This window comes from Saccoglossus kowalevskii, chromosome 9 (genome assembly GCF_978046115.1).
Source record: "Saccoglossus kowalevskii chromosome 9, keSacKowa6.1, whole genome shotgun sequence".
Lineage (NCBI taxonomy): Eukaryota > Metazoa > Hemichordata > Enteropneusta > Harrimaniidae > Saccoglossus > Saccoglossus kowalevskii.
Window position 1 is genome coordinate 6,030,022 of NC_140649.1, and position 20,008 is coordinate 6,050,029.

Consider the following 20,008-nt stretch of genomic DNA (forward strand, 5'->3'; position numbering starts at 1 on the left):
ACATTAGTATAGAGACTAAATGTATGATAGGAAAATTTATATATGGCTAATCTTGCATTTTGCAAAATGATCTGTTTCTGAGGTGCGTTTTTCAAACTTGTGACGCAACTGTATAATTCATTTCTTCGAGAGGTGGTATACTGAAAGTTTTATTAAGACATGAAGAAGGGACATAAATGTCACAGTCCCCGTCATTTGATTATAAAATACTCTGTGTTAAAGTGGGTACTCCTCATCATAAAAGTGATTTCCTGTAGACTCCAATTCCAATGTAGAGTAGGAAGTTGAGTTTTAGAGAGATACTGTAAACAGCGCCACCTTCTGGACAGCTATTTTAATTCTCCTGAGAGCGAGGTTATTTGTAGATATGTTGGCGACCGTCGCTACTTCTGTGGGAGTACTATGGTAGATCACATGATGGGAGTGGAAAGTCTTTTGATCAGTAAAATATTTTTGGAAAAGTGAAAACTAGAGTGACTGTGAAATGAAGGTTGGTTTTAAATATTAAATATCATGGAATCTGGATGAAATAATGAACGGAAATTGAACTGATATGAAAGGGCAGTAAATGTAGCCAGAATGCAAGGTCAAAGTCCGAGGGTCGACATACGCAGTACATTCTATCATGGTGGCTGCAAAGTGTCAACAACTATGTCTGCGGTAAAAGCCCTGATTTGCAGTGTGCATGAATGGCCGGGGTGAAAAATGCATGCACATTCCGTGCTTCAGTAACAATATTTACTGATTTTGTGTCAATGAAAATAAATACAAGAAATACTGCCAAAAGAAATTCCCTTCTAGTAAACAAAACAACCTTGGGACTTTTATCTCAAGAAATTGCGAAGCCGGAAAACCCTTGAGACAGTCATTGTTGTGAAACAATGGACATACTTCTCCAGGGTATGAAGTGTATTTTCGATTATTGGAAGAGAAGAACTGCTGCTTTATGGAAGAGCAAAATTTACTACGTTCAATTACCCACCATAGACTCCGGTCAGTCAAAATGACTATTTTGAACTGTAGGCATTAATCAGCAGAAATATAAAGCATCTATACGCGCTTTCAAACATGGGATTGAGACTAAAACAGAGAACCCTGAGGATAGACTGGACTTTTTGGAACAGTATACTGAAGGCGAGCCAAAAGAAATTGTAGCCAGTTGTATATATCTGGATCCAAGTGAAGGATATACAAAAGCTCGAAAGTTGCTGCAAGAAAAGTATGGGAATCCACATGTCATTAGTAAATCATACATAGTACAGGGCGAAATTGTCCAGATGTCACATCAGAAGAGAAAACTGCACTGAATGACTTTGCACTATTCCTGACCAAATGTGATAATGCAATGAGAGGTGAAATACATCTGAAAGAATTAGACCATCATCGAAACTTGCAAATACTGGTTGACAAATTACCATACAAAATGAAAGAACATCGGCGTAGAAAAACGCACGGTATACTCAAAGAACGGCCATTTGGTGGAATACGTCAACGAAGAAGCCAAGGTGATGTCAAATGTGGTATTTGGTGATTTATATGGTAGCAAAGGAAAGAAGTGCAAAGAGTAGCAAGAAGGCAGTGCCAAAATCCAAATATACAACATTTGCAGTCAGCACTGAAGTAGAGAATTGCAGTACTACCTGTGTTTTATGTGAAAAAACACCCATAGCATAGCAAGATGTATAAGTTTTGCTGCAAAAGCATACAAAGTTCATCAGATCAAAGGGACTGTATTATGGCTGTTTGAAGAAAACAGACCACTTGGTCAAAGACTGTACCAGAGAGAGAAAGTGCCAGTTATACTGGAAATAGACCAATAACTACCTTTTTGGGCGAGTTGATGTCAGGTGTAAATCTGCCAAGGCAAAAGAACCTGTCAGAATACCAGCAATCATGCCAGTATTGCTCAGATGTAAATCCACTGGTGTATCCCAGTGACGCGGGGTTTTGTACAGATAAAAATAAGACAGCAGTCAAAGAGTTGAAAGTTGCCGATATTGCTATTCCACTTCCAGTCACCTACACTCAGGATGAAATTCCAGTGTCGAAGAAAGACATTCTAACTCAGAAAGACATAGCAGGATGGGCACATTTACGTGATGTGAACATTGATGCTGACATTGGTCTACTTATTGACAATACATTTAAACCATGGGAAGTTCCCAACAGTAAAGATGACAGACCATATGCTATCCGAAGAGTATTGTCTTAAAAGGGCTGTAGATCTTGAACAAGACAACTTGACAACAGTGTCATTGAGCAGAATTCAAGTTGGTTCCCAGGCAGATGAACAACTAGCTGAATACTTCAATTACGATTTCAGTGGAAGGACAATGGATGATAAACCAGAAACATATATATATAGAAGATAAAAGGTTTATGGATATGATGGCTGACAAGACAACATGTGGATGGTCACTACTAGGTACCTTTACTATTTCGACAACATGACATAAAAATGCCCGATAACATGTCGGTAATAGAGCAACGGGTGAGACAATTAAAGAAAAGATTTGTCAAAGATCCGCATTACCATGAAGACTACAATATGTTTATGAAGGCTGTCATTACCAAAGGGTGTGCTGAAATGGTGCCAGACGAAGAACTGGTAGGTGAAGTGGGTAAAATATGGGAGATCATGCACATCACTTGTCTTACCATGTTATCTGTATCAATACATTCGATAACAACTGTCAATCTATTTGATTGACAAGGCGATCTTCATTGATATAAATATATGGTCACTGGTTCAAATTAAACAAACTTATGAAATGTGGGAACAAATTAAACTTTTCTAAATATTGACAGCAACATTACATCATTTAAGTGTACATTATATTTTGTGGTGTGTTTTCACTGCATATTTACCCGAATTGATACGAACTTTGTAATTGTACTTGACATTTTTACTACACTACAATAATTTATCATTGGGGAGTAATCCGGCTAGATTGGCATGCCAAGTAAATGTCACGTAGGTTAATCACCTTATTCGATTCTCAATGTGGCTGTTGATGTACTCTCGTGTCATGCGTCTGGAAACAGGCCAATAGCAAAGCAATTCGTCTCATATGGTATAATTGATATATAACCTGTATTGAGAATCAAATATAGAATGTACGTTTGTCTTCAATGTGTAATGAACAGTTGGGTTTAATGAAGTCAATGTCAGTTTGCCAGACAGGGATTCATATCAGATTATCAAACAATAACCAGAGATAACCAGAGATTTGTGACTGGCGTTATAATGATAAGTGATGTCAGTCAAACTAATTGACAGCAATATATATTGTTTAACAGATAGCCGGGTCAAAGGTCAAAGTCTGGGCAAGCTGCAGTTTGGACCAAGACACGAAACGCCTAGAAGCCTCTGTCGTGACTGGAATATAACTGTACTCTTCGAGGTTGCTTTTCAACAAGGTACTGAATTTTAATCATCTCTATAATTTAATTCGTGTACTTTTGGACGATCCGCATTAAAACTCTTTAGAAATTGGATCAATGATAAATGTATATCAAACATTTGATTGTGCATGCTGGTTATAGTCAGTCTCTGTTTGTTAATCTCCGCTTTGTTTGAATCATTTTGTAAAGTGTGCGTAGATAAACAGCAAAAGGGATTTTGATGTCGATTATATTATGTTGTTTGCTCATTGCAGTGAATAACATCTCTGTGTGGTCATTATTAATTACTAGATACTGTGCATTATTATATATGCCAACATGATGTTTATATTTATAAAGTATAATTTTAATAGAGACTCTTACATATACACAGAGATAGCAATTATTTTCATTCGATGTGATATATGCGAAATTACAATACCGCGAATAACGCACAGGCGGCGATGTTTATTTGATATTCCCGGATAGTAAAAGATATATTGACACAATTTATAAAACGCCATTAAATGTTGTTATATTGCGTTGCCGTGTAGTACAGTGCGCGATGTAAGTAATAACCAATCAGAAAACAGAAACATGTGTATGTGCAACATGTGAACAAAGATGGCGACTGTTGGGCAAGGCAATGAGTACACACTCAGACGTTCCCAAGTTTTAAGTATGTATGTAATTTCTTTGGTGATTGAAGGGTATCAAAGGAGTCACCAGCGGTTGTTAGTGCACGTCGCGCCATGGTCAAAACTCGTACTCTTGATATCCTTTAGAAGAGTGCATTGGATTGTGGGAAAATCAATCACAGCTGCAATCACAGCTACAATAAAACACGATTAATCCCTAACGTAAAGCTCGTAACTGTCAATCTAACTAATAAACTCATTGATAAAAAACTACTTTACATGATATATGTCAGCAATCACAATCACAATAACCATAAACTAGTTTGGCTCAATATTTCAACGTTTTGGAGTTACTAGATAATTAATTGTAGTTAGGATGTAGACCTAAAATTTTCTGGAATGCAATGGTTATTGCAAAAGGAAAATTGTTTCACGACCGTTTTGCTTGCTAAGCAATCAATATTAATATCGGGAATATTGTATTTTGTTTCTATAACCACGTGAATCTGTTCCAGCAATGCGACGTATAAGATATTTCCATCGCTGTGGCAACTATCTTCTCTTGCAGTAAAATGTATCCATTGACCAATGAGGTATTTCATGCAGGGGAATTTATCCTGACAACAGTTCATTGTCAACCCGCACTCAGCTTCGCAGTATATCGTCCGAGGTCAATGTCCGCCTGCTCGAAGTATGTTGTTAGAGCCTCAGGTCAATGTCAACATTGGCGTCGCTTCATCGGCTTCGCCAAGTTTGACAATACGATTTTCGGGTGGTTGTTTTGTATTGTATTATTATTATACCGACGTGTAAATTGACCGATGCAAGCATAGTCTTATCGTAATTTCAATAGGTTTAGCTTGACGAAGATCTACCCTAACAACATGTACATTTCATAAACGCCATTATTATATCTGACACCGTAACGCCATAAGTTACAGCGTGTCGTAATTTTGCGGAATTTCATGGGGTATTTTCATCCTACCATATTAGGAAATGCAAATTCCAAATATGGAATTATTACGCACATAAGCGTCGGTCGATGCTTCTGCTGTACTGTCTTCGTGCTTACTTTTCGGTATCCTCGTAATAACATCATACTATATACCATGCATTTCCGTTCGACATGTTCAATTGGTGCACTAAACTTTTGTTCGGCCTATATCAACACTTTTTTATTTATATTTATTGTCAAAAGAGACACAAGTATACCTGCAAGAAGTGATCAGCTCGAAGTCCTACATTGCTATGAATATAGCAGCGAGCGTATATATCTAGTATAAGGTATACTACTCAAGTACATTTTCTTATTGTTTTTAAAACATTTGTGAATAATTCCTTTGAAAAAAATCCATGGGTTACACAGAGTTACCGTGCACCCGTACATCGGAGCAAGTTTGGGAATTTTCCGGTTGTCTATGATATCCTCTATTGTCAGATGCCTTTTATATGCAGACGACATTAATCGGGTCTGAAAACTGTTTAGATCATCTCTCAGTGTACACAGAGCGATGAAAGCTAACGGTTAACACAGAAAAACATTTCTTCAACAAAACTAACCGACTGATAAGTGCTAGTGACTACACATTTTTCCATAAGGGTAAAGAAATAAAACCAGGAACTTTAATTATTTGGGAAATCAATGGTAAACTCAATGAAGCGATAAAACAAAGAAATAATATGACACCGAAAATATCACAGCAGGGAAAGTAAATGAGGAAGCCAGAAAGCAAATAAATTATTTCACACGTTTGACAGAAGTTAAGAAACTTAAAATGATAATGGGAAATAAAAACATTGCATAGTCGGAGTTTTATTGTAGATGTATTGTAATGTATTTTGGACGTCTAATTGACAGTGAATCTCGTAATTTGTAAATGTAATATTGTAATTTGTTTCAACGTTTTTATCTGGGTGTGACGTCGTGCACTAGTCAATTCTCCAATATCAATCACTAAATAAATCACTTAGTTAAGGCTCAGTAACGTACCCTCTTTGTTCATATGAGACCCATTTCGCGCACGGCTTGAAATAAAGAAACAAGTTGAGAAACAGGCTTTTAAGATTTCTGCAAATCTGGAAAAAATACCAAGCTTTCTCAGCCAAATGATCCGTTGGTGGTAACATTACGCCAACCGCTAACACAATTCGACCGAAAGCGTCGTTACTGCATGGAAATATTAATTGCTTATGAACACCGAAGCACCTTTCCAGGGTATTTTAAAACACTAGGAAATTACAAGTTTGTCAAGCTTACTGAATATTTGGCTATAGTAATAGAAAAAATATAGTGAACTTTGACCCGGGGTCGTTAATGCTTGTGGATGATACACTCATTATATTTCTCATTATTGGTTTGTATTGGCAAATGTTTTGTAATTAATTTGGTAATGTTGTTAGTTAAATGGAATTTCTGCTAAAAAAATGTTTTTTGTTTTTTTTTGTTTTTTTTTTACAGACCTATATTCCGATATACGCATTACTCAAACTATTATCAACATTGGATAGTCATTATGAAGGCAATCCGTCGTGCGTACTTGAGACGAATTGGATATGTGATACTGGGAGTTGTGATTTTTTTCTTGGGTGTTCAAACAGTGTTTCTCTACAGCAATACCACACACAAATTGCACGATAAAACGGATAACACCGACTCGTCACCATTGGGCCATAGAACGACTACACGCGCCGCAGCACCAACCATTCATCGTCCAATAAACCACATATCCGCTTCCCAGTCACCCGAAGATGAGCGTACCGTTGACATCGGGGGTATGTCCGAGAAACAACCCACGATTCCGGTAACCGAGTCAGACGAAACTGAGTACAATGACGAGGATTACCTGATTACGTATGACTTTCTAGAAAGCCTCAACGGAAGCTGTAAACGAGGTACTAGTAGTGTGTTAATATTTAATGCCAGCGCGACAAAGTTCCCGGTCAGCGGTGAATACAATAATAACAACTCAACGTTATTTAATACGGTATCTTCTCTGGCAGGCATCCCCAAATATCTAAATCATAGTTAGTTAGGGGCACATACTTCGACAGTGGCGGATCCAGAGGGGGGGGGGAGAGGGGGCCATGCCCCCCCCCCAAACGCATGACGATTCATATTATCTGGATTACGCATAGCTTTTCTGCGATTTTCGCTCCGTATATCTTAAGCGAAGCTTCCCCCCTCAATACATTTTGCTGGATCCGCCACTGTACTTCGACATTGTGAACCAGACTAATATAAACCTCAATCCGTAACTTATTTACTAAGTAATTAATACCCTTCCGCTTATTCATAATTTAAGTATACCCACAGTCCCAGTTGAAGGACTGTGGTCAATTCAGTATGATTGCACGAGTTGGAATGCGATTAATTGCCATAGTTGTTGTCAGCATTTTGTAAACGAGATGACCTTTCTAATACCCATTTTTTCAGAAGCTTGCATCGGAAATACAAATTGCTCGGTCCTTAGGCACTCTACCTGTCGGTCTGTTGTTGATGTTGTGTGTTCGAACCTTGGACAACTATTTCAATAATTGAATAATTTCAATATTTTTTTATAATCTCCTCGTCAACTACAGACAGACGCTGCGTTGCGATAAAGCTGCTCACTTGTAGCCAAGGTGCAAGGTCTGATTTACAATAGCGGTTTACAAAATGTGCCAAAGTTACGTAGCAATTACGCCGTGCAAATGTATACAAGTGTGACTGGCTTATAATTAGACCAAAGGACATGTATGAACTTACAAAAACGAATAAACATCCAGAACAATGGGTCACATGACTAAGAATGATAAAAATGAGGATATCGTACGAGCCTCGACGTTTTTCTTGAACTGCGCCCTCTAATGGCGGCTCATCTTTTGTTTATTTGTAGCCATCGACGAGGGCGCACAATTGAAGTGCACATTATTTGCTAGTACATTACTTGCTAGTTTATACTCGATTCACTAGTTTTATATTTTGAGCATATTTACTGGATTTTAAATTTGCGGATGACAGTGATAAAATGCGTTCTATTGTAATTTGTATTTGTTCAGGAGGAATTACTTGAGCGGATTCAAATCATAAGTGAAAAGAACGAAATTCAAATCCAGTAAAAAAATAAATGCGTTTACCTTAATTATCATAATGCATGGCAATTGTCATGTACAATTCTTTCCTAGAAAATGATTCCACATGTAGTAACAAAAATGCAAATTTGTTTTTGTTGTTGTATTTGTATCTAGCTGCCGGGTCTTTAACTTTTCTTGTGTCGTTCTTTTGTGTTTGCAAAAATGGTCTTTTAGTTATGATGTCTGTTACATTTGGTGTCCTTAAATTGTTGTTTTGACCCCCATTCAGTTCTTGAGGTTGAACGGGAACAAAATTTCTTGGCTAAATGACGTCACTATAGGTAGAACTTTCCTTGGCAAATGAAACAGATAACACGCCAGGAAATGGTCATCTGCTGCTACTATTAGACCTCTTGGTATTTACTGTTGTTGTCTATTTTTCACTACATCTTACATGCGAGGACAGACATTTATTTGTAAATTTCTTGCAAAAAACTCCGGACACTAGACCCATACATCTAAAGCAGACGGCATTACGGGAGTATCTATCGTGACGTCATGTTATCCTCGTTCGACCAGAAAAAAATGGCTACCACTGGAGTTACGTGTGGTTCGAGCACCGAATCCCGGGAGGAAGAAAATCATGCGCTTTGGTGAGAGTTTAATACACATATCATCGATCGGTGATAGTTTCAATGGTATGATAAAAGAAAATATTCAGCTTTTGGCGACTTTTATTTGCGATACCGTTTGGAGGAACAATAACTCTTCTGTGTGATTCAAATTCTAATATCTAATAACAAATATATCAGATATTACTAAAATCACATCTCAAAGACTAAAGACCAGCTACGGACCCACAGCTAGCTGTTGACTAACTTGTTCGTTTCGTTTTCGTTGTTTTTCACGAATCCCTCTCCAAACTATACCAACGGTGTCACAGTTTACGCCATTGACTTCATAGAATTGATTTTTTATAATTCAGATTTACTGATATTGGTGAAAAGGCAAGAAGAAAAGAGACGGGAACTTGAGCGAAAGTTCATGAGTGTGAGTTTACTGTAATTTCACCAGATATTTGAGAGGTCGTTATAGTACAGTATATGCGCCAATAATATGTGTCGAATCAACACTGAATTGCAATGTCAGAGTTATTCTTCACATGCAAACCTGTGTGTTGGCCATTACATCAATAATCACTATATTACTATATAACATATTTATTTATTTACAGATGTGCGGTTGGCATGACATGACAGACAAGAAGTGGTACAATATGATCGAAAGAGGACGTTTTATACCTGGTGACTTCTACAAACATGGCGACGATCCAAGAGCTGGTAGTGTCGCAGTAAAACTGAAATATAATCACCATTATAGAAATGGATGGTTTAAGGTCTGTAGCTATGGAAATAATTCACAGTCGGTTAATTTAATTTTATTAATATTTCGTATATTCTAACCGATAAAGAGGTAACGTCCGACGGGCCCGGTGGTGGAAAAGCACAATTTTATTTGTAACAGAGGGCGCTCGTCGGCAATGATCTGACCAACGTCTCTCTATGATATTCGTATTTCAGGTCGCGCCTTTGCACGAAAATCTTCGCGGTGAAAAACATGTGTCCCAAATAGCTGTGTTTATCTTAGATCGCCTACTCGGCCTTTACTACGCTGTACCGTCAAAAGGGTTAATTCTAAATATAACGCAGCTTGAAAGCCTCCCGCTGCCACCGAAGTTCAGAATCTTTATCGGAAGACTACGAGATTTGGTTGGGGAAGAGGGGCTATTGCAGGTACGTTATACTTTGCCAAGTTTAAAAGGTCATCGAGATCCAGTTCACGAGTATATTGCAAGGGCACGCATTTTACAAACAAAGTGTTAACTTTCTGGGACACAAACCCCAAGAGTTTTTTCCCTATTTTCTTATATATGTATATTTAATCCAAGCAATACTAAATCACAATTATTTACGCTATACCAAACTCATGTATAAAATATCAAAATATTACATGGCAACAGCTAAGAAATTAACTTTTAGTTGACAAGAAATGTTGTTTCCAGTTGTCTAAGTATATGCGTGGCATAAACATTCCAACATTTCACACGCATGCTGATTTTGACTCAGTATTACATACAATTTAAACGTCACAATCATCGCGTACGAATTTCGTGTTAACAAGCAATGTTTATAAACGAGTTACATGGGACTGTGTCGATCATGACACGGCGAGATGACTGTGACGCTCGTTTGAGCAATAAAAACGGAAAGGTGTTCTTGTTTTAAAAAAAAATACAGAAAAAAACCTTCCTGCATGTGGCCCCAGATGACAGCTTCATAAATCGTAAAACGTTGGCACGTCCATGTGACGTATATTAACACGGTTTTATTTGAAAGACTGACAGCGACTGTCTGTTATCACTATATGCATACCGATTACGTCATTTGCCTCTTGTGCAACCGACACTGAAATATTTAATTTGACATCTGTATGGATATGTACGTTCTACTTCATTTATTTCAGTACGCCTAATTTATTTATGCCGCTCAATTTATTGCAACCTCTGTGCTCTTTTCACGTGACTCCAGGGAACGGTTAATGCATGGGTAGATGAATCACTTGTCATTCCTGATTTCCGACTTCTTGAGTATCACCGCATTCCTGGCAGGTTGAAACGTCTTCACATAAAAGATCTATATGAGCTAGAGTTCCGTGTGCTACTGTGGATCACTGGCCTCGCTTTGCAGGATCACAACACAAGAGTTACAAACATTACAGGTAATATTTATTTATGAATCCGACATTATAAATATAAGTAGTTTTTATTAGTACTCGCTGTTTTAGCTTCTATATACATGTACAGGATTACGAGTTATCGTAAAGTACAAATCGTACGAGTAATGGGCGCTCGCAAAATAGTGTATGCGGAGTAATAGACATATTAATTAGTGGTACGCACTATTAAATAACAGTTCTCGTATATTTGCGTTGTATTTTATATTTGTTTCATAAGTCGCTTGGAACCCACATCGAGAATGACGCGGACCGACGACTTTAATTGTTTCACATTTTCCTCAGCTTGTTAGTGTCGGCGAATAGAATAAAAATGTTATGCTCCGTGTATATTCTGACGAGCATTGTAAGCGCTGTGCAAACACGCGGTGTTCCAAGATCTGTTAGTGTAACTGTAATTGCCCGCAGGCAAACCTATTTTTTTTCGTTGCTTTCGAAAGTGAAAAACAAAACTACTTCCAATTGCAGCAGGTAGCATCGTGTTATTGATGGTTTTGATAAAGTGATTTACATATCAATTTGCCCTAGGCTGTACGTTCCTTCGCTTACTATACGCTGAACGTTAAGGGTTGAATTTGAAATGACCGCAGTGACATACTTAAAGGGGGGGGGGGGGTAATGTACAATGCGTTGAAAACCAACTTCGTTGTACATTTCGGCACTTCTGATGCCTGTATATTAGCGTTGATTCGTGATAAGTCACGTTTCGTGATAAGTTCCGTACATTTAATGATTTACTACTAAATGGCAACAATGACATACATAACTAGGGTTACCGTGTTTTCACATCTACATGTATAAGACTATAGATTATATCTTCGAAAATTCACTTCGCAATCGTATATTAGTTTTTCTCCCAATTCTTCGGCATACAGGATAACTTTAACAGACATCCCATTAGCAGTCACGGTCTCGCATCCATAGAAACAACAAATGATGAATCCACCGATTCAATTTATTGCCAACAAATCCATTCAGTGATTCAGTAATTGTTTTACCTATTGTGGAAACTCATAATATTAGTGTATTATCAAATACCAATATCAAACTATGGCGTTCGAAGGGTTAAATATTGTTGAAAAGTTCACATACATGTTTAGGTTGTTTTCTCTTATTTTTTTATTTTGTTCGATAAAACATGATTTGGTTGCCATGGAAGTGCGCCCCCAGGAGGCAGGAACAATCTTGTCATACGACACTTTATTCGCCGAAGCAAACACATAACACTTACTAAAACACTATATATATATATATATATATATATATATATATATATATATATATATATATATATATATATATATATATATATATATATATATATATATATATATATATATATATATATATATATATATATATATATATATATATATATATATATATATATATATATATATATATATATATATATATATATATATATTCTTTCTTTCAGCACACCCAGTTCTTTTCGACAGCGACAGAGCGTTTCGTGATACCATTGATTTGGCATCACCATACCTCAGAAATTGTCGATTTCCACGTCACATGATCGAGTACCTGCGGTTGACCAATAAGCTGCCGCGAGAATGTAGCCTGGGTGCGCAGGTGAGACTGGATACAACGAAATGTTACACCAAGTGTTGAAAAAAACACGACAACTATATATTTATATTAAATATTTATTTAAATTTATATAGTGTAGATATAGATACAACCTAATAAGAGAGTCCAAAAGGAGTATAACTGAAATTTCGAGGTATATAAGTGGTATATATTGGTTACGCAATTAACCAAAACGGTAGAAATGTCATATATAATTATTAGAGGTGTGGTTTATTTAATATGTATTCCTCTTGTTATGTAAACTGTTATCTCGATTATATCACTTCTCGTCGGGAGATGGGTTACACCTATCCAACTTTTGCATACCACTGTATAATTCTTATTCCGTTTCATCACAGGTATCGTCTGCTCTCCAGTTGGACCGCCTGCGTCCCGTGAGTGAACAGTTCATTTCGCGATTTAGAGTGAATTCCACAAGACAGTCGTTTGAAATCATCGACATATGCGTTGGTGTGTTGTTATCTCTAGTTGATAGTTGTATACACAGGTTTGGAGAACACAGCGTATTATATGAAGGAGGTGAAAGAGCTGTTTGAAACGTACACGGAACCGTGACTAGCATATTTCGCTGTGTACACCCAAGGACAAAAAATTACGACTCTTCTATTTTTGCATTCTTGCCCGCTAGAGTATTTTCCGCTACACTTCAAACAAACGACGAAGACTATATTTTAGAGATATAATTTGCGTGTTCATGAGTCATCGTGAGAAAATAGCAAATCAGCGATTGGCTTAGACTAAGGGCACACAGTGTCTGCTTCTACGAGTAAATTGATTGGTTCCCTATATTAAAAGAAAGACATTCTGATTGATACATTCACAATCTTCTAAATACTGCAGTTTTACCACATCTTTTTTGTGGTAACACGTGTTTCATGACGACAAATTATCTGAATTTACAAGGCATTCTATTGGGATCATCGTGTGAAATACATTTTGATATTAATTGTATATAGACATTATAGCATGATATATGTACGATTGCGGCGACATTATTAATCTTCTCGAAGCAAGAAAATAATTTACAACATGTTTCTTGAATATCTATTTTGTACAAAGTCTAAAGGTTCTAAAGTGCGAGCAAGGACAACACTTAATAGACCATTTTCCGTTCACTGCGAGAATCACGCGTTATGCGTGAAATCGAACGTAAAAAACAGGACTAACGAAGGTCATAGCGTCGTAGTCGCGTCAAACATCGCGTGGGATTCGAAAAACGCGAAAGTATTTCGGGGACATTTCCATGCTCAATAATGTGCTGTCCACATTTGATGATAGGCAAATTTGATTAAGTAAGGGTATTCGGAAGCAATATTCCTCTGTCGAAGATCGGCCGGTCAATGTAAGCTACGAAATAAAGAAATTCTAGTTCAAAATCAAATCGTTCGATTTTTGCGGCAGACGTTCGACGCGCGTCTTTCATGCATCTCGCGAGATCTCGCAATTGTACGGAAAATCACCTATTTCAAAGAATCACCAGTACTATGTGTAACGGACTAATCAAATACTCTCAACTTTAAACGCCTTGCTGTAAGTACAACACGGAATCCAATTAATTGTCAAGTCGTAGTACTATCACTTTCTGTGGACAATAGATAAAGGGGTTTTGAATGTCAGCAGAATATTTGCCTTTAAGAAGTTCCAAATGATCGAAAGTTGAAACGCGTCGTAGATTCGCGACGCCGCGCGTATATCGAGACATGCATTGCAACAATAAACTGTCAATTTCATTTTTTTTCATTAGGCGCGCCTTCTATCGTTGACGAACTACTATGACGTAATAATGACGTGAAATAGATAGATGTAAGCAACGTCGTTTACAATAACAACTGTTTTCGGTCGTGTAGTAGACCGTCATTGGGAATATCTGTCAAACATTATTTCTTTATTGACAGACAACTATAAACAATATGGACGACATTACGTCATATGCGTGTTTCGTCACTAGAGGGCGCGACTGATAGAAGATGATTATTTCACTTAATTGTATGCGCATTTATCGTTGCATTATAAGAGCAACATACACAAAGATGACATATTCAATAAAGAACATACGAACAGTAACCCAATATTTACATATTTGCAATTGTTAACTCATATTTAGCTACGTTTTACAGCGCTGCAACATCACAATTATGAACACATGTCATATAAGAATACTTTCCAGATACATCGAATTAAATGTTAATGATTGCTACTATTTAAAATGTATTTTGTCAAATGAATATATTGATTTGTTTAGTATTGGGATTACGCTTATATTTTTGAGTAAATCTATTAAGTTTAGTACACAATAAATAAATTTAAATTTACGATGATGATTTCACTGACTACTATAATAACACACATATTACTACTATTTCGCATATAGATGATATGCAAATAAGACTATCCACACTATTTGGACTGATTGTGTATTTTGACTTTAGGAAGAAAGATAAGATACCGATGTATCAGTACGTATACGCATATCGTTGCATGCGTCAATCAAAACAATACATCATCAAAGATTCTAATTTCAAAGTGGTGTTTTTCTTGTTATGTCCACGTTTATGAGGTAAATACTGAACGTAAATACTGAAACAAGGGAAATGCGAGATAATTGTCACACATGGAAAGTTCTAAATCTAATTTGAATTCAACAACGTTACTTTATGTAAAAGTTTGGCAGTCAAATCAACATCTGGCTCCATTTAAAATACTGTACATTTAAGTTCATTGTTCATCAGGATGAATGGTATCATATGTAATCTCCGTCTATGAACTGAACATTTTTCCAACTATTTTAACTTAAAACAGTGATAAGTATACATACATCAATTTGGAGGAATTTACCACACATGTTTATAACAGCAGAAACAACAACAATACTACTACTACTTTTAATAATATTTTACCATATGTGGATATCACCTGACGAAACTGCTTTGCTGAATTACTCGTTGCTAATTATCACGTTGTGGAAATGTATTACCTCATATTATGTTTTATATAAAATGTATAAATAAATGAAATATAACTAAAACTAATATAGCATATTTGAAAACAAAACTAGAAAAAACACGCAATTCCTTGTATCGAGGTATAACATATGCCTGTAGTAAAAACTCATCAAGCAAGCGCTCGACGTTAGACGCGCCACCGTCGTCACACACTAGCGCCACCGTCGCCACACAGCGCAACCGCCGTCACACAGCGCCACCGTCGTCACACAGCGCCACCGCCGTCACACAGCGGCATCGCCGTCACATAGCGCCATCGTCGTCACGCAGCACCACCGTCATCACACATCACAATCGTCGTCACACAGCACCACCGTCGTCACACAGCGCCACCGCCGTCACACAGCGCCACCGCCGTCACACAGCACCACCGTCGTCACACAGCACCACCGCCGTCACACAGCGCCACCGCCGTCACACAGCGCCACCGTCGTCACACAGCACCACCGTCGTCACACAGCACCACCGTCGTCACACAGCACCACCGTCGTCACACAGCACCACCGTCGTCACACAGCACCACCGTCGTCACACAGCACCACCGTCGTCACACAGCGCCACCGTCGTCACACAGCGCCACCGCCGTCACACAGTGCCACCGCCGTCACACAGCGCCACCGTCGTCACACAGCACCACCGCCGTCACACAGCGGCACCGCTGTCACACAGCGCCACCGTCGTCACACAGCACCACCGCCGTCACACAGCGGCACCGCCGTCACACAGCACCACCGCCGTCACATAGCACCACCGTCGTCACACAGCGCCACCGCCGTCACACAGCACCACCGCCGTCACATAGCACCACCGTCGTCACACAGCGCCACCGCCGTCACACAGCACCACCGCCGTCACATAGCACCACCGTCGTCACACAGCGCCACCGCCGTCACACAGCACCACCGCCGTCACACAGCGCCACCGCCGTCACACAGCGCCACCGCCGTCACATTTTAAACACGTCGTACACGTCGCATGGGATCTATATCGAACAACGTCACGTGACGTGACGTGACGTGACGACTGCGGTGACGCTTTAATTTAAATTCGCTGCTGACTTTTGCCCAAAACACATAATTTGTACAATGAATCACGTGACTGAATTAATTGAAATAACATATTCAATAAAGAACCTACGAACAGTAACCCAATATATGCGCCGTAGAGTATTCATTATTGAGATAATAATTATACAATTACGCGGTGACATCTTTTATCAGACGGGATTTGGTGATAAATTCACAAATAAAACATTCATAGCATTAGATAAACACGCTATTTAGTCAGCATTGTTCATTATGTTTAAAGATAAGTATTAAATATATAGTTGTATAACTATATAACTAATAGAACCATATATGGTATTATTTAGAAAGCCCACTTTGTACTATGCAAATCATTATAGAAACAAAAAATATAATTCATTCTCGTATCACGTGACAACATATCGACAATTTGAGATCAATGGATCCTCTTTAGGCTATAATAAACAACCATCTCCCACATGTTTATATGTAAGTCATAATAGTAGTTTTCAAGACAAATGTCTAAAATCAATTAAACAACCAACGACCCCCAGCGTATAGAGACGTATCACCGGTAATTTGAATTCCAATTCGCTACTGATAAATTATTTATTAGTGGTCTAATATTATATTTAGTTCGTGGGGTCGTTATCATACCAACTTAAACCCATCTATGCGATTAGTAAACATCACGTATGACTATTAATTACTGAATATAAATCATTTGCTTACTACATCCAAACGTCAAATATTAATCCTGTGAACACTGTCGTCTGTATGTAAGTATGTACGCGACCCAGTACACACAACCACGTGCACACATCTATCAATACCCTGAAGGTCGTAATAACCAAGCACATCCAAATATACAGCCCGATGTTAATCAAATATACATAACTCATGCCTGCGTTTACACGTCTCAAATCGGTTTCTCCACCAGATATCGAGTAATTACCCCTATATAATCAATGACGTCACTTGTTCTTATTTGTCAAACATATACTAATCACGCAGCTGTAACTTCGTTTAAAACCAAATATGCATGTTACAATTAGCAATTTACTACATTATACATAGCGTCTTTTATGAATAATAATTGAGTTGTATTATATGTAACTGATAGTGTCATTTTACCATATCAGGTTTTCCCACTAACATATACATTTCATGTATGCGTGACATGTGTACAACTTAACTACTTACAACTACAACATAATGCTGGAGACGTTTCACCCAATTCCTATTCATGTTCATAAATTTACTAATTATACGTTCCATACTTTCTGCTGGGAATGAAATGTTCCAATGCAACGAGTCTGACGTAGACCACGAGCTTTTAATATGATTTATTTGATTATGTCGAATTATATATGCTGGGCAACGTGAATTAAGTGTTTCTCTTGATACGATGGCTCCCAAACATAAAACATAGATTAAGTTATGAAACTTCGTATCGCCAACGAATACCCCCCCCCCCCTCTGCCTCATTCTCACCGGCGATTTGAAGTCCTTCCCAAGTTGTTATGTGAAATACAACTATAAATAAATAGACCTTTCGCCCCAAACACCCCTGCCTCACATGTGTGCGTCTGTGATGGTAGAGTGGACACCAGGTGTCCACTGGTTTGAGCGGAATTGAAGATTATATGCCATGTTCATCATACATTTGTTAGTATTTGTTAGGGTCACACCATTAGGACACCGAAAATGAGTTACCACGACAGGTTTTTTGAAATACAACAGTCTAATTGTGACGGAAAAACGGTGTAAATTGGTATTTTTACACAGCTTTCTATGGTCGGAATATTTCGTAACATATAAATTGTGTTCGGTGTTACGCATTGAAAGAATCATACATTATTATTGACATGAGTTCGGATATTACGACAAACGTCAAATAATTTGCATATAATTCAGTCAGTTTCAGGGTGATAATACTTCAATATAAACGACGGGAGTTTCTTTCCCATAATGCAGTGCATATATGTGTAGTATCATGCTCTGCAATAAAACAATGAAGTTGGATACAACTAGCTTTACATACCACTCTAAATCTACTATTCTAAAACTTTCTTTTTATCGTGACCGCTTGTTACTCAACTCTTCTCCATTACGTGTGCTATGTGTGTCAGGAAAAATAATAACCAAGTTGCGCGGATTTTTTGTAAGTTTCTCACATCAACAAATTACAGGCGTTTTATTCTGCCAAGCCCGAGTCGGAAATTCTTTGTTTAGGAATAGAAAGACGGCTAAAAATTGTATACTTGGCATGTAATTTTTCTTTCAGAAATCTCGTATTGTTCTTGCCACTGACGAGCGTTACAGGCTTCCGATGTAGGCGTTGTTGTCTTACACAAGTCAGGTTTAAAACCATTTCATATATGCGCGTGTATACAGGGTGTGGTATCGATACTGGTGGTCCAGTGTCCAAGAATGCATGGCTCGTTTCTAGCTACACCCAGGATGAGAAAACTAACTGTTTAATACCTTCCCGCTTTTGTTTACGTTTTTCCCGCAAGTGCGTGCGCAGTTACTGGTTGGCAAAAAATGGTAGTACACACCTAAAAGAGAAATAATGACGTTTTGCGCAAAGTATGTTTAAATTTTAGTATCACTGTTAATAAAACCTCTTTCTGGCACCTTGTTACAACAGATTCGTGAGCTAGTTAGCTAGTGCGCGACTGTACTGGAAACCCGGTGAATCACGGAAAGATTAATAGCATCCAGTGCAAATAATATTGCACTGCAAATAATTATGCAAATAATAATGTTGTCAATTTTTAACAGGGAATAGTAAGAATGGTAAATATTGTTTTTATTGTTTTAAAAACCACATGTGCATATGACATTACAAAGAAATTTACATCGGCTGAGCATCCAGTGAGACACTAACTGAGAGTAACATCGTCCTCTACGCCATGTAAAAAAAAACTAGGCATAGTCTTTCTTCTAACACTAAGTTGAAGGACAACCATCCTAAATTTCACGTCTGTGACTATTGACTGTTCTAGTTCTAATACACTTTCGAAACAACAATACATTTTCATTTTGACATTACTACACAACTAGCTGTATCATCTTTGTCCTATGTAAAGCTATCTTTTTACCAGCTTTCGCAATTATATAATAATACACATTCTCAAATCGGCTTTTTCATGGGTGATGCAGACAGTCCAAGACCCGCATGAGAACAAAAAAAGACTTAATATCCGATGCTCCAAGTGTTCCCTTGGTAATGTATTTTATAAACTAATTTATATGCATATTTTGTCATTCTATCATTTGATGTCCGCATCAACCGTATCCAATATAGAATGCACATAGCAACGGGGTATACATATATCGATGAACTTCCACATTCTTCAAAAATGTCATGGCTGGTCCGACCATTAATACTCTCTTGCAATATTTCAGTGTACTCGTTCGATGGTCAGAACCACAAAATATCAGCTTCATACATCATCATAATTGACACAATCATATTATCGAAGAATTTAAAAAAAAT

General features: G+C 37.7%; 1 protein-coding gene across 1 annotated transcript; it reads left to right on the plus strand.

Annotated features, from left to right (window-relative positions):
* Positions 1–6,464: 6,464 nt before the first annotated feature.
* On the plus strand, positions 6,465–13,508 carry LOC144345873 (uncharacterized). Its single transcript, XM_085503572.1, has 7 exons — positions 6,465–6,914; positions 9,061–9,125; positions 9,310–9,471; positions 9,656–9,868; positions 10,664–10,853; positions 12,307–12,458; positions 12,815–13,508. The coding sequence occupies exons 1-7, from the start codon at positions 6,536–6,538 to the stop codon at positions 13,010–13,012; spliced, it is 1,359 nt and encodes a 452-aa protein (XP_085359698.1). The 5' UTR covers positions 6,465–6,535; the 3' UTR covers positions 13,013–13,508.
* Positions 13,509–20,008: the final 6,500 nt, after the last annotated feature.

Coding starts and splice junctions, on each gene's coding strand:
- LOC144345873 (XM_085503572.1), top strand. CDS start 6,536: ATGAAGGCAATCCGTCGTGCGTACTTGAGACGAATTGGATATGTGATA. Junction 6,915..9,060: donor CAACGGAAGCTGTAAACGAG/GTACTAGTAGTG, acceptor TTTATAATTCAG/ATTTACTGATATTGGTGAAA. Junction 9,126..9,309: donor TTGAGCGAAAGTTCATGAGT/GTGAGTTTACTG, acceptor ATTTATTTACAG/ATGTGCGGTTGGCATGACAT.